At 36.7% G+C, this 23929-nt stretch overlaps 1 protein-coding gene across 1 annotated transcript in view; it reads right to left on the reverse strand.

Moving 5' to 3' along the window:
* Window positions 1–1461: 1461 nt before the first annotated feature.
* ADAM10 (ADAM metallopeptidase domain 10) overlaps window positions 1462–23929 on the reverse strand; it is a 110752-nt gene continuing 88284 nt past the window's right edge. Inside the window, exons 11-16 of the mRNA XM_082648690.1 lie at window positions 18327–18477; window positions 17339–17522; window positions 16312–16420; window positions 15620–15840; window positions 5450–5576; window positions 1462–3680 (exon numbers count right to left, since the gene is read on the reverse strand). Of these exons, the coding sequence (XP_082504816.1) occupies window positions 3586–3680; window positions 5450–5576; window positions 15620–15840; window positions 16312–16420; window positions 17339–17522; window positions 18327–18477 (887 nt within the window). The 3' untranslated portion in view covers window positions 1462–3585. The remainder of the gene's footprint in view (window positions 3681–5449; window positions 5577–15619; window positions 15841–16311; window positions 16421–17338; window positions 17523–18326; window positions 18478–23929) is intronic.

Below are 23929 nucleotides of genomic sequence, written 5' to 3' on the forward strand. Positions count from 1 at the left end.
AAATGGAAACTGTTTTCAATAAAGAACATAAAACCAGAAATGCTGAAACTGAAGCTGAGTTCTGTGGGGCAAACTAGTTATCCTTTTTGTTACTTAGAAGTCAAAAGTGTTTTTCAGGAAACTACAATTTCTTGTGACTGTAGTGACTTCTCTAGAGAAAAACTGTCCCTGGCAGCTGCTTTTAAACTATATCCAACTTGCTCTCTAGTTTTGGGAGACCTTGACTCTTTAAATCTGGATAAAGAACATCACTTCTTATACCCCTGAAGATGGGCTGTCCAGTTCTGTAATGGACTTACTACACTGACCCTCTTGTACTTTCGATTAGAAATACTTAGGAAATTAAAAGCCTTCCCAAGCACATGCACCCACAGTTGCACAGCTGCCAAGCACACTAATCTAATCCCATCTTTGGAGAAATAATAATCATTAGGTCTTAAAATGTACAGACCACAGGGACCGAAATAAGAACTCGAGAGTAGTCTGCTCAATTTGGAGAAATCTTCAGTTTTCACTAGTCTGTGAATATAACAAAACTGAAGTACCTCAAAGCACAAACTGCTGAAGACACCTCAGAAAACAAGACTTATCGGATAAAGCTGCCATTCCCTAAAAGAAGTCCTTCCCAAAACTGTATATTGCCTGACACTATGGAGAACACTAGTCCAGAAACTGTAATAATTTATTCTATTGCTGATTTAATCTAAACAAAATTTAAATATTCAATTGTAAGTAAAAATAATAAATTTGCAATCATCTGAATCAATACTGATGGTTTCATAAACAAACATAACTAAACATAATATACATTTTGAGGTTTCTAAATTAAAGTAACTAAAAAGTATTGCATATTTTTACTCATTTAACAAATACTACTTATTTAAGCTGGCCTCAATATATTTAATAAATAACTAAGTAACTTGGGTTTGGGGCAGATTGTTCTGTGCAGGGCACCACTCTGGGCTTACAATTCTTTTTCTAGGTAAGACTGAAATATCAAGTCTCTTCTTATTTGCTGTGAATTTGACAAAGCAGGAAAACGTGGCTCAAATTTTTTAAATACACTTATCATCAAACTAGACTTTTAAAATAAATGAGGTACTTAGCATTCAAAACTTTGCAAAATATATATGAGACCAGTTTCCAAAATGACTCAGCTCTTCTGCTAAGACAGATACGTTTAAGCACTTTGAATATTGATTAGAAATAATGTAAAGCAGTTGAGACTGTTTTTCAAATGTTCATTGTGTGTAGAAAGAGATATCTAATAATAAAATTTTTACATGAAGTCTTAATTAGGAATAAAGATATCTGTACTTGTGTGGGAAGAGACCATCCTTTCTGCTTAACAATCTCTTTCGTTTAGTAAGGACAAGCTGCCTTGCCGGAAGCTTCTTTTGATAGTTCTCAGAGCTCAAAGAGTAGGAAACCTTCAAGACGATTTCATCAAGTCTATTTATTAATGCATTTCAAGTTTCAAAAAACCTTACATCTTTGCACAATACTTTATTTTTTGCAATTTTTAGTAAAAATTTCCAAAGTGAACAAAAAGATACTGTATAAAACACAGTGGACATTAAACTGACAGTAGTATTAGATCTCATTTGTCTTGATCCTTTTGTTTTACCACATCTTGATTTGCAGTGGAAAGAGTTCAGTGCACGCATCTCTTTTCAGAAAACATTTAACTTAGACTCAAAATAAAATGGGGCAGTATGTACCTGCCAAAACCCTACCACAGGATAACATTACAAGCAAAAAATGTACATGTTCCAAAGTCTACCACACTCAAGAAGTTACTAATAACTCTTGCAGAGTAAAAGTCACCATTTTAGAAATGCAAACCCACTTCCAACCTTTGCACAGTCTGAAAACAAAGGCATTTAAATGATTTAAAAGCAATTACATATATATCTACCTACCTGTTTGTTTAGAATTATTTATAGTCTATCTGGGGTTTCATGTACAAAATTCGTCTCTAAATCATGTACAAAAAGCTGTATTTTGAAAAAAGTCACCACATACTGTACAAGTTTACAAGGAAGAGATCCCATTATTTTCTCTAGCATTTTTGGCCTTGCTGGCTTGCGTCACATTATGAGAATGATTGTGTAAACCTTATACTCTTAAGAAAAAAAGAAAAAAGAAAAAAAGCCAAACACAAATCTTTTCAACTTTCCCTAAATCTGCCTCCTATGTGAAGCCAGGAAAATCATAGCTGTTTACTTCTAATTTAAGTGATATAGCTGGAAAACAAGAAGCAATAAATATGTCACAAGCTTAAAGTTTTTTTGTAATGCCCCCTTCCATTCCTGCATAGCAATAAGCCTGTTAATACATTAAATGCTTTTGCCTTCTTTCTTTAAAAAGCCAATTATTTACACCTGTTTAAAAAATAAATTTGGAATGGGACATTGTGCTGTTTCACCTTCATTGCAGTTAAAACATTTTAGGGAAAAAAAGTGTCAGAAGGCCTAGCTACAATTTTAACTACTGGTTGAGCAAATCACTCTTCTTTAGTGGTTACCAATGATCAGTGATGATATGCTGAAAACGCTGTTCAAATATTTTGATAAAATAGAGACACAGCTTTTCTTTTCTGTATCAGACAAAACCAAAACATAATTAGCATACAAATAAGAGGCTGCAAATAAAAAGAATCATTTCACTGACATAACTGCTACCAAACATGAATAAAACTTCACCTATCACTTCAAAAATGGAATTGAATTAGAAAGTTTAAAATAAGTGAGTGGAAATCAGACATTTACATGAAGAACTTAGCCTGAAGTAGTAGTATGCTGCATATGTCCAGTTTGCACTTAACTGTGTTCTTCAGCATCGTCACTCTTGTGCTCTTAGCAGCCATTTGATAAAACAAAATGAATATCAGAACCAACTCCATCACAAGGAAAAGGTAAACTGATTCTCGTTTCAAAACTGCCTGTGTAAAGCATTACAGAATCCTGGACCACTGAATACCACCATTCTCTGTTATCCTGAGTATGTCAATTAAACAGTAATTTTTCATTAAGAGCGGAAAAATTTTATAATACAAAGAAACATCCATATTGCAATTTCTGTTTACAATTGCACACAGGAGTACAGTGTACGTAAGAAATACATGTCTGCATATAACAAGGTATGTACATTGGCAAGTGATGTCTCCAATGTTGAGGTGGTCGAGCCTCCTAGCCTTGATTGGCAGTTGAAAAAAATATATATATTTCAATTTGTGATAAAAGTTTATCGAGAGCCAAGTTTGCCTGCAAGTGAAGAAAATGCAGCAACGAAGAACAGGGAACACGGGGCACATAATAATATTCTAAGACTTTGTGCCATTAGGTTAAAAATATCTGTCCATAAGAAAATTGGGTTCCTTTTTCACATCCCACCCCCAAATTGGAATTTTCAGGCTTTAAAATTTAAGTAATTCCACCTGATCTGAGGACATGATCTCTTGCCATTTTTTTCTTCAACTGTTATTTGTGAGGGTTTAGTTTGGGGATGATGATTTAATAGGTTTCTCTTTGGAGTGAAGTTTTCCCATTGTAGGCACTAGGAAGAACCAAGGCAAAAGCTGAGTTAACGTCTCATGTGTCCCATCTGATAACTCTCCCGGGGCCTCTGACGCTGGGGTTGCTGAATGGGCTGGGGAGGTCTCCTCCTCTTTAAAGTGCCTGTGCGTCACAAACAAAAGCAAGAGAGATTTACCATGAGCTTTTTAATCTTTAAAAACAAAGCTGCCATTTCAGTAAAAAAAAAAAAAAAAAAAAAAAAAGGGGAAAGGAAAAAAGGTTCTAGATCAGCATTGTCCAAAACAAATATAATATGAGCCGTATATGTAAGTTTCTATTTTCTGGTAACCACAGTGAAAAATGTTAGAGAAACAGGTAAAATAATTTTAATAATATTTTTATTTCATTTAACCCAATATAGTCAAAATACTATCATTTCAAGATGTAATCAATATAAAGAATCATTAATGAAATATTTCATTTTTTAAATACTAAGTCTTCAGAGTCTGTATGTATTTTATATTTACAATACATCTCAATTGAGACTAGCCACATTTCAAGTGCTTAACAGCTACAACTATTAGATTAATATGGGTCTGAGGATAGACTCCATGAGGAAGAAATTGCTGGGTGTCTTCGAGCAAATGACTTAGCCTCTCTGAAACTCAGATGACTAACAAGTCTGTACAATAGGGATAATAACTAACTCAGATAGTCTGTTGTGAGGATTATATGATAATTCACGAAAAAGTGCTCAACAGTTTTTGAGAGCATTCAATAAACAACAGTTAAGAGCTGGAAAATCCTTAAAATGAAATTAAAAGAATTGCATCATTAAATGAGGCCATAATTGGTAATGTATCTAAAAAGTGTCACTTGGCCCTTGGAAATCCCTAAGAAACTGACATCAGTTCCAGAGTGCTAACTTGCTAATTTACAAAAAGCAATGACATCAAAATCAAATTTCCTTTGATTCCCACCAAGATACTGTCCCAGCATGACCACTGACCTCTCTTGCCTTAAGATAGGTAAATATAGGGGAACAACTGAGGGAAAATGGAGAAAATTATAAGAAACCCCTAGCTTTAAACAACTTTGTGTAGGGCAGTGGATTTGGCCTGAGGCAAGAGGCTTCAATGAGAAGTGAGTGGGGGGCAGGAGAGGGAACTACTGCCATTTACCTCGGGCCTTGGGACAGTGTTGTCCCACACCTACTTCGCAGGTGTCCTGAGGGGAGCGTGGAAGCGACACCTACCTTGGAGAGGGGGTGGGAGAGACAGGTGGGGGCCTAAACAACCCACAGCAGTCGCTTCCTTACCCTCCTTCTCCAAATCCCCTCGTCTAAAGAGGGTATCTCCTCCCAGCCCTGTCTCCCTGAGAGGTAAAGGGTGGTGGAGACTTAGGAGTTGTTTTCAGAGACGGAGAATAACTATGGTTGTTTGGTGACTGAAGCCTCTACACCATGACTCTCCCACAGACTGGAACTTGTATTTCCCCATAAGCATCATCCCTAGGGAAAATGACTTTACGTGCCAGAAAATATTTCAAGAGCACGAACGTTAAAAACCATAACTGAAGCATAGCTATTAGAATAGAAAGAACAATCATTTAGAAGTAGTCTATCATAATAAAACCAAAAAGGGAAGATTTTTGGATTTTCTTTTAAAGGATATATTAGCATTAGCAAAGGATATATTAGCATTTTTTTAAAAGGATATATTAGCATTAAATCGGCAGCCATAAGCTAGACTGGGTTGATTAAAAAAAAAACAACAAAAAAACACACACTTAAAAATCAACTACATAATTCAGCCAATAATCCCATTCTCAAGGAGAAAGTATTATATATTAGTTACTGAAGACTCATTTATAATTCAGTTCTACTTGCTAAATGGTTCTGAATAATAAAAATATTGCTCAAATTGTCTTACCTGGAAGAGGTTTAGGAGGAGGCAACTTTGGATTACTACTTGGAGTATGAACACTGCATATCTTAATAAAACCGGCCATTAACATGATCAGGGCAATTCCCATAAGTAATACTGCCCACCAATAAGCCTAGAAATAAACAGATTTTTCCACTGAAAAAACTATAAAATATTTTAGAGTATTTTACATTATATAAAATATACAATAGGATACATTACATTTTAATTTTTAAAGAACATCTGTTCATTGGGAGTTGTAGATATCATGTAAAAGCACATATATATTAATCTCTAAATAAAAAGTACAAAGGCGAAAACAAAAATCACCCATAATTTCACTTCCTAGAGGAAACCACTAAATCTTATTTTCATTTCAGTCTCTTTTCTATATAACTATGTTTGTCATACTCAGAAAAACACACGTGCAAAACTGGGGTCATCCTGCATATAGTTTATATTGCATTTTCCCATGTTACTAAATATTTTCTGATTTAAATACTTCCTTCCCTTCTTTTACCTGTTACTCTTACAGACTTTGCTTTTTATACTATCCAGTGACTTAGAAGGTATATAACTTGCTTTAAATTCTACTAGATAGATTTTTAAAATATTCTTTAACCTATATTTTTTTCTAATCATCAAAGCTAAGACTGAAATTCTATCTTTTTTGAGACCCCTCTTTCCTGTTTCTCTATTTCATTTGGAACTTGAGTCCCAGACTACTGTTATTAAATTATTCCTATACAATGTATCTTAGTTCTCATTTTATATATATATATATATATATATATATATAAAATATCTATTACATATATACTCACTTATTTAAAGGTTAACTGTCTTCTTTAATATGAAAAGTGGAAGGATACACACATTCTAGAAGCAGGTAAAGTTTACCTCTAAGAAGGTACTAAAAAATTTCATTTCCAACTTAAGTCAAATTAAATCAATTAGCCAAACAAAAAACCTTCAAAAACTACTGACATAATCTTATTTATAGAAAAATTACTGTTGCCATTCTTAATAAATTTAAGTCTATTTTGCAATTCAAAATATTCAATTTTTGTCTTAAGATAGCATGTACTAATAAACATCATACAAAATAGTAACAACTAGAAAACTATGAACCTTATATTGGCTTACGCAGATTGTTATAATACATATATAGTTATTGCTAATTATTGCCAATAAAACTCCCATTTAAGAAGCGCTTCTCGGATCTGGGGCCTTAAAACCAGCAGTCTACTACTTCTATACTGTTTTCTTTATCCAGCAGTGACAATATAATTAAAGAAACAGAAGCGGAAATAAAAATGAATGTTGTGGTAAAATACCCCAAGCCACCTTCCCCGTGTGTGCATAAAGCCTTTCACATATATATATATAAACATATCAATTTAATTTTGAAAGAATCCCAAACTTTTAGAAAAGTTCCAAGTACAGTACAAAGAAGTTTGTAAATTCTGGAACCATCTGAGAGTAAACTGCTACCATGATGTCCTGTTACACTTGAACAATTCAGCATATAGTTCCTGCAACTTAAGGGGGATTTCCTAGATATTAAGGGGGTTTTCCTAGATAATCATAACAAAATCAGGAAATTGGCATTGTTACATTCACTACCATTTAATCCTCAGACCGCCTCATTCAAGTTTTGCCATATGTCCCAATGCCATCCGATTCAGAACTGTGCTGCATTTACCAGCTGTGTTTCTTTAGTCCCCCGCAATCTGGAAACAATCCACAGTCTTCCCTTAGTTTATATAACTTGACACTTTTGAAGATTACAGGTCAGTTATTTTGCATTGGCATGTCCCTCAATTGGGGTTTCTCAGATGTTTCTTTATTATTAGATTCAGGTCATACATCTTTAGTAAGAATATCTCAGAAGTGATGCTGTATTCTTCTCATTGCATCCAACCAGGTGACACATGACTTTGATCTCATTACTAAGGACGTTAACTGGATCACTTGACCAAGGTGTTAACTGCCAAACTTTACCAAAAAGATACTCTTCTCTTTTGTAGTCAATGAGTATTTTGTACGGACATAATTTAGAACTATATAAATATTTTATTCTTCATAAAACTTTAAATTTATTTATTCCCTCATGACTTCCTATTTTCCTTAATGGGTTATAATCCATTACTATCATTATTGTGTCTTTTGGGCATGTCCTCACCATTCTTTGAGCACTTCAGTTGGCACAAGGAGTTACAGGTTCATCTTGTTCTTTCCCTGCCCCAGCACTGGAATCAGTCATTTCTCCAAGGAGCCCTAGTTCCTTTAAAAACTGGCCCTCCTAAGCAGACACCCTCCTCACAATACTTGTACTCTGACATCACAAGCCAGTCACCCCTCCACAGGGTTCAAAGGGCACCCTGCCCTGTGCCAGTACAGCTCCCCTCACCAGGCATGGATGCCTTGCTTGGCCTCACCTAATTGCCTTTAGGAATGAAGTGTTCAAGAAAGGAGAGAGCAAGGGGTGATGCAAGTCAGCCTTACTGCCGAAAGATTTATCTTTAAAGAGAAGCTACAAATCTGAATTTTTACATGAAATCTGTTTTTAAATGCTAACAACTCATTCAAAATTTCTAAAAACAACAGGTAGACCATACAAGACACATTTGCCGGGCTGAATCTGGCTTGGAAACCACAGCTTACAATCTGCTTTTCAGAAGCCATTTCTTGCATCCTACTGAGATTGCCAGATAGTTTTCTAAAACTTTCTTTTGGTTTCTGTAGAAAATAATTTTCAGAGCACTGCTCTTCCCTGTGAGTCTTTAGGTTAATATTCCCTTTCCCTTGTTAAATAAATTTCCCACAGGCTCCTGTTGTTTTTCCTGTTTTATTCATCCTCAAATAACAGACCTGCTATTTATCAAAAAAAAGGCAGGGTTTAAGTCCTGTCCTCAGTCTGTCAACTCAAGTGCTGGCTGATTCCTCTCTTCATTTCTGCCTACTGTCACATGCAGAACTATATGCACAGCTTTTGTCATGTTCCAAGCATCCAGAGGCCTTTTAAATGTGGCATTCAATGAAGTTAAGACCTTCTCCTACCTTTCCTGTCTGCAACTCTGACACTCTGACCCAGTAAAATCATTAAGAACCAAAATCACCAGCTTGTACTGCTACAAGTACTCTTCCTGCTCTATACCAGTGGTGCTCAACCTCGGCTACACATTAGAATCGCCTGGAAACTCAGATACCTGGACGAAATCCCAGGCTCCAGTAGGGTGGGGGTGGGATCCTGACATCAGCAGTTTTGTTAAAGCTGCCACATGATTCCACTATGCAGCCAAGACTGAGAACTACTGGTCTCTACCAAGGGTCAGCAGACTTTTTCTATAAAGAGCCCAACAACTAACATTTTAGGCTTTGTGGGCCATATGGTCCTGGTCAAAACAATTCATTTCTGCCACTGTAGTACAAAAGCAGCCATAGATAAGACACAACACAGGTGAACGTGGTTGTGTTCCAGTAAAACATTACTTACAATTCAGTGTTCTGGTGGAGGGCCCAGGGAACTGCATTTTAAACAAGCATGCCCGTGACTAGGATGCAGATGAGTGCTTCTTACTCAGTGTAGATATGCTGGCATTGTGGTACAGGACCATTTTGAGCAATGCAGGAAGTTTAGCATACATGGCCCTCATCCATCAAATGCCAGTAGAGTCCCTCAGTTACTCTGACAACTACTGGTAATTTCCAAATACCCTCTGGAAAGGCAGTATCACCTCTAATGTGATCCATTTTATAAGCACAAAGGGTCAAGGGTCTTCCTACTACCTTCAGGCTGGTGGGCTAGTTCTGTTATGGGAGATGCCCTTCCATTCCTGACGTTCACTATATTCTCGAACACATTTCCTTCCTTCTAGTCTTCCACATGGTCATCAGTGTTACAACTACTTAAAACACAGAACTATGTCATTCCTCTATGTAAAACCATTCTTCAAAAGCTTCCCACCGGGCTTCCCTGGTGGCGCAGTGGTTGAGAATCTGCCTGCCGATGCAGGGGATGCTGGTTTGAGCCCTGGTCTGGGAAGATCCCACATGCCGCGGAGCAACTAGACCTGTGCGCCACAACTACTGAGCCTGCGCGTCTGGAGCCTGTGCTCCGCAACAAGAGAGGCTGCGATAGGGAGAGGCCCGCGCACCGCGATGAAGAGTGGCCCCCGCTCGCCGCAACTGGAGAAAGCCCTCACACAGAAACGAAGACCCAACGCAGCCATAAATTAAAAAAAAAAAAAAAAGCTTCCCACCAAAGATCTCCAAGATAAATCATTAAGTGGGACAGAGATAAAAAAACAGAGCACACAATGAACTGCGGCCCAGTAAATATATGATTCCACTTGTCTTTTTAAAATATATTTTCTTATAAAAATACAGTTTCTGAAAAATATATAAGAAACTCGTCTTGAGAGGACTGGGCTCCAGGGAAAAAAGGCGGCTTACTTTTTTTTTTTTTTTTTTTTTTTAAACATCTTTATTGGAGCATAATTGCTTTACAATGGTATGTTAGTTTCAGCTTCACAACAAAATGAATCAGTTATATATATACATATGTTCCCATATCTCTTCCCGCTTGTGTCACCCTCCCAGGCGGCTTACTTTTCAACATATTACTTTGTCAATTAAAAAAAAAAAAAGGATAATCACACTTTTCAAAAGGATAAAAGTGAAAAAAATTTTTATTTAAAATATTTCTTATGTCTGTGACTATTTCAGCTGCTCTCTCTTAACAAAACATCCACCTGTCCCTCTACTTACTAGTCCTTAAGAACTTAGCTTTGCTATCACATCCTTAAAGAAGCCTTGTCCAAATAGGTTCTCCTATTTCCTGTGAAAACATGATGCAGAACTGAAAATATGTTTCTATGTGCTTATCCTCTCTATCCCAAACTGGACTGCAAGCTTTTTGAATTTATATTCTATAAACTCAGTATATACTCTACCAAAAAGTACCTGTTGGACTAGTTATTACACGTGAGTCATTACTCCAAATACTGACTTAGAGAAACACTTCTCATTTATAATATTTATTTATTATATCTAGATTGCACATTTATTATATCTAGATTGCACGCACGCACAAATAATGCAAAAGGTTCTTACAACAGAGGACATAAAAAATTATGGTTTGACACCTCTTCTAATACCAGTTTTTCAGTACCTATACAGTTTTAAATAGAGATGCAAGTAGTATGGCAGTAACAAAAGCAGACTGGAGAGAGGAAGCCTGAATTTAACAGTGGTTATAACTTCGTAGAAAACAAAGGTCAAAAGGACCGAGTCCCAGCTGAGATCAAAAGATATTTACGAAAATGTGGCACCCAGGTCCTTGAGAATTTCCAGTCCCTTCTAGCAGTGTTCCTGGTTTTCCTCTGAAATCTTCCAGGTAACTATATACCTCAAAAGCCCAAAGCTGAGATGTTTTCGTGACAATGATAGTAGCTCTCAGAAATAGAATATCGCAGTGGATAGAAGATAGCAAGGAAAAACTAAACAAAACAATAGTGCATTTGAGAGTGTTAGTAAGTATGGTCACCTTTGGTAGAGAAGATTTTTTTAAATGCCCCCTTCAAGAGAGAATTATCAGAGAGTGGTAAATGCTAAATCACATGTTTTCTCATATACTATAAAATCTGGAAAAAGAATACCAACCAGGCCAATAAGTGCAATATATGTGTTTCATCTCAGAAAAGAGATCACAGTTTGTCCACCTGTTAAGAGTCTGAAATAAAAGAGAGCTGTCATTCATTCAACAGGCATTTAATGAATGTAAATTACGAGTCAAGCTCTTGTCTTTCATAGATACAAGGGTGTTAAGTGAAACTTAAGAGACAAAGACATCCAAGTTTAAAAAACAGCTTAGAAGTTAACAAGTACTAAATCAAGTCTGAGAAAATAATTCTACATAAGAAACAGATAGATGATGTTCAATACATCCACTTATATGGCCAAAAGAACACAAAGTAGAAAAATTAAGTAAAAATGACAAAAATGAAAGGTCAAAATTTGCCAGTCTAATTTATTATGTTCTAATTACAATAGTTTTTTATTTAATAATCTAAATAAACAAAAAGGACCTATAGGCTAACAAAACAATAAAACAGGTTTCACTCAAAAAACTGTGAGGGGGAAGGGGCAAGACAAGCCATCAAGTCTCTTCAGACATAAGATAATCTTAGCTGGTTTTAAAGATCTCTAGAAAAAGTTAATCATATAATCCTTTTGGTGAATTTCCAGTGATAACAACTCTCAGTCACAGCAAACACGCTCTAGACTTCCGGGTAGTCACAAGACCATGTGGGACCCACAGTCCCTTGTCAGGATACTGATTATGCCATCCTGCAGGGGCAGAAAGCGTCCCTTCATCCTTCAGAAGATACCATTGTCTGGACTCTGACTAAATGTTCTTTTATCCTTCAACACTCCACGCACCACCCCTCTCGAAAGCAACTGGCTACTAATCTTCTTGTTACTTTATACTTAGCCTGGGCAAGCAGGTTAAAATACCACTGAGAGATACCTGAAAACATTACAACTTCAAAGTTAGGATAATATGTATGATTTTTTCTTTTCCATATAAGTTATGACACAGTTATCTGCTTCATTCATCTAGCAAACACATACTGACTCCTTACCATATGCTAAGCCCTGTGACAATACTGCATCTTTGTTGTTCAAGTTTCGGTAGTGATATCTATGAGGCCTATTCTACTAGGCAACAAAGGACTCTGGAGGTCCACAACCACCTTCCATTTTCAACACAGCAGGAAGACAAAGTAGAAAATTTCTGTTACAAGTCTTTTAAAAAGGAGTCATTACACTGCAGAGACTGTAAAAATGGTTCCCAAACTTTAGCATGCACCATCACATACCGACTCAGGGGTCCACGTGGGACCTGATCATTTGCATTTTTATCAAGTTCCCAGGTGCTGCTGATGCTGCTGGTCAGGGGACCACACTTTGAGATCCACTGGTCTAGATTAGGGCTTGGCAGAAACTTCCTATCAAAGGCCAGACAAATATTTTAGGCTTTATGGGGCCAAGCAGTCTCTGCTGCAACTATTCAAAGTGCAAAAGCAGCCATAAGCAATATATAACTGAATAGCCATGGCCATGTTCTGATAAATCACTACTTATGGACACTGAAATTTGAATTTCATGTAATTTTCAGAAGAATATATATTTTTTAAATTAATTATGGCCATTAGTTCCGTTACGGGTAATATTCTTTTTTTAAAAAAATAAATTTATTTTATTTATTTATTTTTGGCTGCGTTGGGTCTTCGTTGCTATGCGCAGACTTTCCCTAGTTGCGGCAAGCGGGGGGCTACACTTTGTTGCAGTGCATGGGCTTCTCATTGCAGTGGCTTCTCTAATTGCGGAGCACCGGCTCTAGGCGTGCAGGCTTCAGTAGTTGTGGTGCACTGGCTTAGTTGCTCCGCTGCATGTGGGCTCTTCCAGGACCAGGGCTCGAACCCATGTCCCCTGCATTGGCAGGAGGATTCTTAACCACTGCAACACCAGGGAAGTCCCCAGAAGAATATTATTTTGATTTTTTTCAACTACTTATATACGTGAAACCATTCTTAGCTGTAAGCCATACAAAAATGGGCAGTGGGTTAAATCTGGCTCATGAGCCATAGTTTGCCAACCCCTGTTCTACATGAATGGTTGGTTCTCAATCCCAGTTGATCATCAGAATTGAGAGTTGGGAGCTTTGAAATGACCCAAACACTTTATACTCCATCCCCAGAGATTCTGACTTAATTGGTCTAAGCCCTTAGGTAATTCTCATGTACAATATGAATAAAGGTCAGGTAAGTTTGGAAAATGAAGTTAAAAAGATTTTTTATCGTGGGGCTTCTCACAATATTATCACAAATCTCTAAGAGGGGACTATAGTATGCAATATTGTCCAGATTCATTTGACCACCAAACCTATGGATCTAGTGTTCTGTGAAGCACTTGGAAACACTACTCTAAATCTTTCATAAAGAACACCAGATACTTATCTAGGTTCATAAAATTACAGCAAAATAAGAGAGAAGACATTAATTAAAAAATGAGAAACATAGTTGACTCTTGTCAAAATAATAATAAAAAGATGAACTCCTGATAAAACTGAACAAATTAAAAAGAAAAAAGCCACAAACTAACAGGCAATTATTTTAAAGTGTGGGGTAAATACAGTGATAGATTTGGAAAAAATCAAGGTCAAAGGTGGTTTCCTATGTCAAACCTAACACAAAAGGTGCAAAAAATGTGAACACATCAGTAACTATGGAAGAAAATGAAAAAGAATTACCAATGTACCCATTTAATGAAAAGGAGACAGTGGTACAGGGTCTTAACAGATTTACTGGTGAATGCTCTCCAACTTTTCAAGAACTAGGTGACCCCTTGATAAATCCAAAGGATGTTTATCATTATCTCCTGGCGAGACACACAGTAGGCATTCAGCCTACATTCAAACATTACTGTCAAAAACAACTTTTCCCCGGAAAAGAAAGTAAAAGTCTTTATTACATCATTTCCATGGTGCCTATAGCAGTCAGTAACTCACGTCCTGAACTATTAAACTGTTAAGGTTCTTCCCACTCTACCCTCATGAGGAAAAAAGATTCCATAGTATACTGTGGAAAGGAGATAAAAGAGCCACCAGGTACCAATGGAAAGGAAAGTCAGTGAAACTAACCCATCATCCCTTTCACAGCTTCTTACCAGAGCAAACTAATAACCTACATTACTAACTAGAAGGACACTTTCCTTATACATGATGAAAGACCAGTGTAACAAAATGAACTCTGCTATGCAGGTGAACTCTGCAAGTAACACAAATGAGACAAATAACTTGTAAGGAAGTGGCTGTTGTTTATCTTACTGTTTGATCTGATTAATGCCCACAAATGCAGCAACAGCCTAACGGTACTCTTCCGGCATTATGGACCATGCTATTTGAAAGGGTGGCATGTGAATGTCAACACTGATTTAAAATAACAGTGTTCTATACCCATTTAAGGCAAATCTGCATAAACCTAAAAGTGCCTGATTAATCAGTTCCAGAGCACAAGACTTCACATTGCTAAAATTCATTGTAAGAAGTATTTCACAAAATCCTCAAATCTAAAATATGAATAAAGGTTTTAAAAACACTTTAACTAAAAAGATCATTGCTATTAAATATTTTAAAATAGGAATGAGTTTTTGAAATTGTAAATAAAATGAATCAAAATTAAACATAATGGAGAAAAGTGAAAAAATATTATTTTTAGATGATATGATTTACTATCTAGAAAACCTACAACATCTGGCACAACAACATAAACTCAGCAGAACATAACTCTGAGATTCCAATTATCAGATTTTTTTCTTTGAACACACTGTTTCCCATAGTAGACAAGTATACTAGATCTCAACTTTTTCTTATTAGAGATGATCAGAAAAAAAGAAAATAAGAACTGGATTTAAGTTGAAAACAGGGAAGTAAGGGAGCCAAGAAATGTAAGCTGCCTGAAGTCACAGAATTATCAAACGTCAGAAGGATGATCTGAATCCTCGTGTAATTCCAAGCCTGTACCCTTTTCACTTTACCATAGTGCCAGAAGGCACCTTTAGGTGTTTTTTTTTTTTGCGGTACACAGGCCTCTCACCGCTGTGGCCTCTCCCACTGTGGAGCACAGGCTCCAGACGCACAGGCTCAGCAGCCATGGCTCACGGGCCCAGCCACTCCACGGCATGCGGGATCCTCCCGGACCGGGGCACGAACCCGTGTCCCCTGCATTGGCAGGCGGACTCTCAACCGCTGCGCCACCAGGGAAGCCCTAAAAATCACTCTTCAGATAAAATACAGTTGTCCCTTGAACGTGGCGGGTTAATCATAGTTAGCCAACCACCTCCAAAGTTCTCTATATCCATGGTTCCTCCACACCGGCAGATTCAACCAACTCCACACTGTGTACTACTGTAGTATTTACTATTGAAAAAGATCTGATTATAAGTAGACCCATGCAGTTCAACCCATGTTGTTCAAGGGTCAACTATAACTCCAGTATAAACAGAAAAGAAGTGATTTTCTCATAACAGGGGTGACCTCTAACCAAGTAAAATTATGATCAAATCATTTTAAGATAAGGTTTCTTTATAAATAAAAACTATACTTACCACAATCCATTCAGCAATGTTTTCATAGAGCTCTGGACTGAAAATTGCTTTTTTAAGCCTAGCTAGAGGACCATCAGCATCTACTAATCTGCACCGCATGAAAACATCACAGTAGCCTCTAAAATCATTGCATGGGGATCCAGGTTGCAGGGTGATGGTTCGACCAAGGAAGTACTTGCTCCATTGCACAGACCCTGTACTGGCACAAGTTGATGGCTCCACTGCAAAAGAAGTGTCAAATATAAGTTGAAGATCAGATTTCCTATCGGGCTAGCTCGGGAGAGAGGGAGGAAAGGAAGAAACTGCCTAAAATCATCACCATGACATGTTATATAGACTTTCATTAGTTAGACTAGATAACACCACTGGTAATTCACCTTAAATATTACAGCATAAACAAACAACCAGTAACTCTTGACTTAGTGCCTACAATGGCTTTAAATCCTTCTAACGGTATTTATATTAATTATTGTAAAAACGCTGGCAGGTTTTATCTAGTTTATCATTTTAAAAACACTGTAGGGACCATAATACTAGAAACACAATTCTATACTACATTTTAAAATTTCTCAAGAGGATCAGTTCAGCTGGAAATTATGTCCCAACTGTATATCAAAGTTTAACACTTAAAATTTAGGAGAAAATAAGGTTTTTGAAACAGATTTTATACTCTTGCATTTTAAAAGCCTTACTCTTCTTCATACAGCAGACATGGCATAATTCCTTATCATCTTTGCCATCAGAGCTGGCACAGGTGCACTCCTCCAAGCCATATTTCTCACAGATAGAACCTGCACATTGCTGAAAAAAAAATAAAAGACCAATTATTTAATCCCTATACAGTCAAACCTCTTGTTGACAATAGCAGACAGAAACACCTCCAACGCTAAAATAATTAAGTAGAAATACAAGTTGGGGGGCGGGGGGGGAAGCATAGATTAGTATCAGAAATGGATGGTATAAACACATCTTAAAAAGAGTAAGTGCAGGGGCTTCCCTGGTGGTGCAGCGGTTGAGAGTCTGCCTGCCGATGCAGGAGACAAGGGTTCGTGCCCCGGTCTGGGAAGATCCCACATGCCGCGGAGTGGCTGGGCCCGTGAGCCATGGCTGCTGAGCCTGCGCGTCCGGAGCCTGTGCTCCACAACGGGAGAAGCCACAACAGTGAGAGGGCCGTGTACCACAAAAAAAAAAAAAAAGTAAGTGCAAATAAGATAGTAAATCTTTAAAGAAATGGTAACTTAAAAATCTAGACCAAACAAAAACAGAGAAGGAGATTAGATGAGCATCGACTTTATGTTGGTTATTATGGCTCCTTTATAAGGAGAGAAAAATGAAATTTTCCTCATGTAGAGGAAAGTGATTATTTAGCCAAGAAAGCTTTAAAGGCTTCACATTCAGAGGAAATAACTGAGAGTTCTTTTATTTAGAGTATTAAAATGTTAATTTATAAAACTTAAAAGAAATACAAAGTTACATGCCTAGTTACATAACTATTTTTCTCTAGAGAGTATCAAACGCATGCAGTAGAAAGATGAAAGACAAGTCAATAACTAATCAAATGCCACGAGGCACTTATGCCACATAATGCATTCACAGCTTTGTGAGGAAATAGATAGGGACCGAGATTAATTACTTTATGCGGCTTTAAGTGGCAACAAACAATTATCCTGAAAAAGGTTTCATAAAACTAAATAAACAACATACAAATCAAATGCTTACCCCATTAATGCACACTTGTGTATGCCTATTACAGTCTGTAAAGTTTGGTTTAGGATCAGATGCTGGGCAGAGAGCTGTGATGCCATTACATATTCCTTCTTTTGCACAGTCTGAATCATCCCGACACTTCTCAGTTTTTGACTTGAATGCACACTGTGCTGTGCAACAGGGACCTTGACTTGGACTAGAAGAAACATTGAGGTGCGTAAAGAAAATCACTAGGATATTTCCTATACATATAGATACAGTCCTAATTTTTAAATCATAAATGCTAAGTATGTTACTGTTAAACAAGTCTTATTGGAATAAGAGGCTATTAAATTTCAACATTCTATTAAGTGCAGAAAAGTGATTAAGAATCTTGTTTTTAAAATGAAGGCATACTATATTGAGCTTTCTTATTCTATTCTATTTGCCTATAGTAAAAGGTTATAATAGAAAATGGATTAAATATTAGGCAAGTCATCATTGTTTTTCATAGATACACATTAGTCAATTTATCAACTTTTCTCACATTTATACACTAAAATCAAACTAGGATACACAGAACATCCATTTTAAAAGTACTGCACAAACAATATTCTACTGCTTATATCTATCACTACCAAAATAATTTGGCAAGTGAAATAAAATTATATGACAACTAAGTTACAGGAGTGTATGGAATCCATACTATCTAAATATTTAAAGTTAAGATTCTAAAACTACTGACAAAAGTCACATTTTTAAAGTTAGGCATTAAATAATATGTATTCTATTGAGTGTCCTTTGCATGTCCTTTTTTAACACCCACCACACAAACTGCAATTACAAGTAGTTCAATCTGCCAACAACAGTGCCCTAAATACTACTACTCCAGAAAATAAACCAACAACAAATAACAAAGTTCCAAAACCACATACATCTCCTAATCTCAGTTTGAAATCTGACATAACTGCCTTCAGGTGACTTCCCAGGAACATTAACACTACTGGAATTAGCAAGGTACCTGCATTGCTTTCCAGGTTTCAGCTTGCATTTTTTCCCTTCCAGTTGGTTTGCATCATAGCAGCACTCGTCTTTACACTGGTCACTATAGCCGCAATCACATTCTTCACCTTGCTCTACCATTCCATTTCCACAAATAGGTTGGCCAGATTCTGAAGAAAATAAATAAGACAAAGTAAGCATTATATGCAACATTAATTTTATTTAAAATTTATAAACTCTTTAAAGCCGCAGAACAAAAGGAGAAAGGAAAATTTCGAAGAATAAGAAAAGTAGAACAAACTAGGAATCTGGAAATTAGGAGATCTAATTATAACAGTGGCTTGGTCACTAACTAGCAATGTGGCCTTAGGCAAGTCACTTCCCTTTTTTGAGGCCTCAGTTTCTTAAGCTGTACAGTGAGGGAATTTGACCTGATGCTCCCTTCTAAGGTCCCTCACAGAAGTGGTAGCATTCTATTTAGGCCATGCCACACTGAGCTTTACTGAACAATGACTGTACTATTTATATTTTTAGCACATAAGTCCAAAGTAAGTCAGTGTTTCATCAAGCAGAAAAAAATTAAACCTTTTCTGTTAGAAAATTTCAAACATACACAGAAGTAGTAAAAGAATAAGTATAGTGAACTCCCATGTACCAATCACTTAGCTTTAGCAACTTCAACAATATGCTGTAAACAACTCCATCTAACATATTCAGCTGCTCTTAACAAATATCCCAAGATGAATCTAACAGATAAGGAGTTCTTTCTTTTTAAAATCTAACCATAATACCATTACACATCTAAAAAACTTAACAGTATGCTTAATAGCATCTAATAGCCAATTCATGTTCAATTTTCTTCAATTACCTCTTTACACTAGTTTATTTGAACCAAGTTTCACACAAGCTTCCCCCAACCCCTCTCCCCATGGTTGCTTTTGGTTGACATGTATCTTAAGTTCTTTTAATATGTAACAGATTCCCTCCCCTCTTTTTATTTTTACACTATTGTTAAAGAAATTGGGTCATTTTATTTTATGGAATTTCCCACATTCTATTTGGCTGACTGTATCCTGGTCAATTAGTAAATTCTTTTTGTAATGTACATTAGTTTTGCTTGTCAGCTAGACCAAGCTCCTTAAGGGAAGAACCATGTATTATTTACACATTTTGTATTTCCAGAGTCTAACAATATTGGGTCAAATCTTAGTTCATTAAGGTTAGGCTGTCTGGTCTAAGCATAGTGAATAATTTCAGAAAGATTTTTAGGCTCTTTTTAAAAATTCTTTGATTTTGCCAGTGAAGTTTAAAATTGGAACAAGAATGCTACTCTTAGTAAGAACATAAAATCACTGAATTTCAGTATCTGCAGGGAAATAAAAAGAATCAAATGTCTTCATTTTAGAGAAAAGAAAACTAACTTTCACAGAGTTTGTGACTTGCTGGAAACCATATGCCCCACTATGGACAAAACACAGTCTAAACCCAGGTCTTCTAGATCTAAAATCTGGTGCTCTTTTCTTTCTGTTATACCAAATCAATGTGGAAAACAGTTGTAGCACAGCCTTCAAACTGAGAACTGAGTGAGTGAAAGGGAACATATCTCAAGCACAGGAACCTAAAACAATGCACGTCTGAATCAAAAATATTCTAGAAAGCCTAGCTTTATACTCAGAAACTTCATTCTTATCCTTGACCACATCAAACATTAAAGGAAATTTTAGAGGTAACTGAAGCTCCATCTCACTCTTTCCTTCTTCTTTTTCTTGGCCATGCCACGAGGCTTGTGGGATCTCAGTTCCCCAACCAGGGATTGAACCCAGGACCATGGCAATGAAAGTGCCGAGTCCTAACCACTGGACTGACAGGGAATTCCCTCTCTCTTTCATTTTATAGCATCTCTTTTGGTCTCAAAAGCTAGAAGCATGCACATGCAAATATATACTAAGTAAATAATAATGATTTTTCTAGTCTAGCAATAATCATTTTATAATTCATGTGACGTAATTTAGGAGAAAAGGAAAAACAACAGAAGTCAGAAAACCATTCATGCAATATTTACTACACGTTAGTTTTCGTCTCATACAAAAATATTACTTCAAATCAGCTATTTGCTAACAGCTTAAATACAAGGAAAAGGGGCTGTTTAAATACCAAAATTAAAATACGTACATATTTCATGGTAATTTAAGAAACAAATTTCCTTCCCATAATACTAAAAAGCAATATGCTCATTTTTTTCTAACTTATGTAAATGTTATTTCTTTCTTTCTTTTTTTAAAATTGAAGTATAGATATTTTACAATGTGGTGTCAGTTTCAAGTGTACAACAAAGTGATTCAGTTATACATACATACATCTATGTAAATATTTCTTTTCCAGAATCTTTTCTATTATAGGTTCTTACAAGATATTGAGTATAGTTCCCTGTGCTATACAGTAGGTCCTTGTTGTTTACCTATTTTATACATAGCAGTGTGTATATGTCAATCTCAAACTCCTAATTCATCTACTCCCCATGCCCTCGTCCCTGCTAACCCCTTTGGTAACCGTAAGTTCGTTTTATGTGTTTGTAAGTCCATTTCTGTTTTGTAAATAAGTTTATTTGTATCCTTTTTTTAGATTCCACATACAAGTGATATCATATGATATTTGTCTTTCTCTGGTATTTGTCTATACTACAAAGCTACAGTAATCAAAACAGTATGGTACTGGCACAAAAATAGACATATAGGTCAATGGGACAGGATAGAAAACCCAGAAATAAACCCATGCACTTATGGTCAGTTAATCTACGACAAAGGAAACAAGAATATACAATGGAGAAAAGACTGTCTCTTCAAAAAGTAGTACTGGGAAAACTGGACAGATACATGTAAAGGAATGAAATTAGAACATTCTCTAATTCCACATACAAAAATAAACTCAAAATGGATTAAAACGTAAATATAAGAATAGATACTACAAAACTCCTAGAGGAAAACATAGGCAGAACACTCTTTGACATAAATTGCAGCAGTATTTTTTTGGATCTGTCTCCTAGAGTAATGGAAATAAAAACAAAAATAAACCAATGGGACCTAATTAAACTTAATAGCTTTTGCACAGCAAAGGAAACCATAAACAAAACGAAAAGATAACCTGCAGAGTGGGAGAAAATATTTGCAAACAATGCTACTGACAAGGTGTTTAATTTCCAAAATATAAACAGCTCATACAGCTTAATGTCAAAAAACCCCACAAACAACCCAATCAAAAAACGGGCAGAAGACCTAAACAGACATTTCTCCAAAGAAGACATACAGATAGCCAACAGGCACATGAAAAGATGCTTAATATTGCTAATTATTAGAGAAATACAAATCAAAACTACAATGAGGTATCACCTCACAGCAGTCAGAATGGCCATCATTAAAAAGTCTACAAATAATAAGTGCTGGAGAGGGTACAGAGAAAAAAGAATCCTCCTACACTCTTGGTGGGAATGTAAAGTGGTGCAGCCACTATGGAGAACACTATGGAGATTCCTTAAAAACTAAAGCCATATGATCCTGCAATCCCATTCCAGGGCATATATCTGGAGAAAACTCTCATTCAAAACGATACATGCAACCCCAATGTTCACTGCAGCACTATTTACAAGAGCCAAGACATATAAACAACCTAAATGTCCATTAGCAGATGAATGGATAAAGAAGATGTGGTGTGTATACATACACACACACACACACACACACACACACACTAACACACAATGGAATATTACTCAGCCATAAAAAAGAACGAAATAATGCCATTTGCAGCAACATGGATAGACCTAGAGATTATCATATTAAGTGACGTCAGACAGAGAAAGACAAATATGCTCTTTTTTTTTTTTTTGCAGTACGCGGGCCTCTCTCACTGTTGTGGCCTTTCCCGTTGCGGAGCACAGGCTCCAGATGCGCAGGCTCAGCGGCCATGGCTCACGGGCCCAGCCGCTCCGCGGCATGTGGGATCTTCCCGGACCGGGGCACGAACCCGTGTCCCCTGCATTGGCAGGCGGACTCTCAACCACTGCGCCACCAGGGAAGCCCCAAATATGCTCATTTTTAAAGTCACTTTCAATCAGGAAGTTTATTGTGAAAACCCAGTTTACAGATGAAGAATCTATGTGTCACTTCTACACTAAGAAGATTTAGAAAAACTACCACTGATAACAACAATAACAAAAATGAGAACATCAATTTTAATTTTAATCTGCCCTTTTAAAAGAAAAAGAAGGCTTTATAAGAAAAAGTCAATCAATAAAAGTAAAAATTGATCATTTGAACATCATCAAAATTTAACTTTTGCTCTGGGAAAGACTGTGAAGAGGGTGAAAAGACAAGCTACAGACAGGAAGAAAATATATGCAGACCAATATCTGACAAGTGACTAGCATCTAGCCTATATAAAGAACCCTCAAAACTCAACAGAAAAAACAAAACCAAAAAAACTCAATGGCCAAGAAACATGGACATTTCACCAAAGAAGATATACATATGGCAAAAAAGCACATGAAAAGATATTCAATGTCATTAGTCATCAGAAAAATACAAAGTAAGGTACAATGAAATACCACTATATACCTATCACAATGGATAAAATAAAAATACCAAAGGCTGACAAGGATAGAGAGAAATTAGTTCACTCATACACTGCTGGTGGGAATATAAAATAGTGCAGCCTTCTAGAGAACAGTTTGGCAGTTTCATATAAATAAAAACAAACAACGGCTACATTGATCCATCAGTTGGATTTGGAGGCATTTATCACAGAGAAATGAAAACTTATATTCACATGAAAAGCCTGTTTATAGCTGCTTTATTCATAACTGCCAAAAACTGAAGATAACCCAAATATCCTTTAATAGAAAAATCGTTAAACTGTAGTACACACATACCACCTGCAATAAAAAGGAACAAACTAGTGATGCAGGCAAACAATTTGGATTAATTTCCAAGGAATCATGCTGAGTGAAAAATCCCAAAGGTTACATACTGTATGATTCCATTTATATAACATTTTTGAAGTGACAAAATTTTAGAAATGGAGAATAGTGGGGCAGCTGAAGGGACACCAGGAGGGAGGTGAGTGTGGTTATAAAAGGACAACGCCAAGAGTTACTTGTGGTGGGACTTCCCTGGTGGTGCAATGGTTAAGAATCCGCCTGTCAATGCAGGAGACACGGGTTCGATCCCTGGTCTGAGAAGATCCCACATGCCATAGAGCAACTAAGCCCGTGCGCCACAACTACTGAGCCTGTGCACCACAACTACTGAAGCCCGTGCATCCTAGAACCTGCATGCCACAACTACTGAGCCCAGGCGCCTAGAGCTCATGTTCCACAACAAGAGAAGCCACTGAAATGAGAAGCCTGCGCATCGCAACAAAGAGTAGCTCCCACTCACCACAACTAGAGAAAAGCCCGCGCACAGCAACAAAGACCCCACACAGCCAAAAAAAGAATTAAAAAAAAAAGAATTACTTGTGGTGATGGAACTATTCTTTATCATGGCTGTGGTGATGGGCACATAAACCTACACATGATAAAACTGTATAGAACTAAACACACACACAGAGAAATGACGACAGGAAAAA

This window comes from Grampus griseus, assembly GCF_964374135.1.
Source record: "Grampus griseus genome assembly, chromosome: 2".
Taxonomy (NCBI): domain Eukaryota; kingdom Metazoa; phylum Chordata; class Mammalia; order Artiodactyla; family Delphinidae; genus Grampus; species Grampus griseus.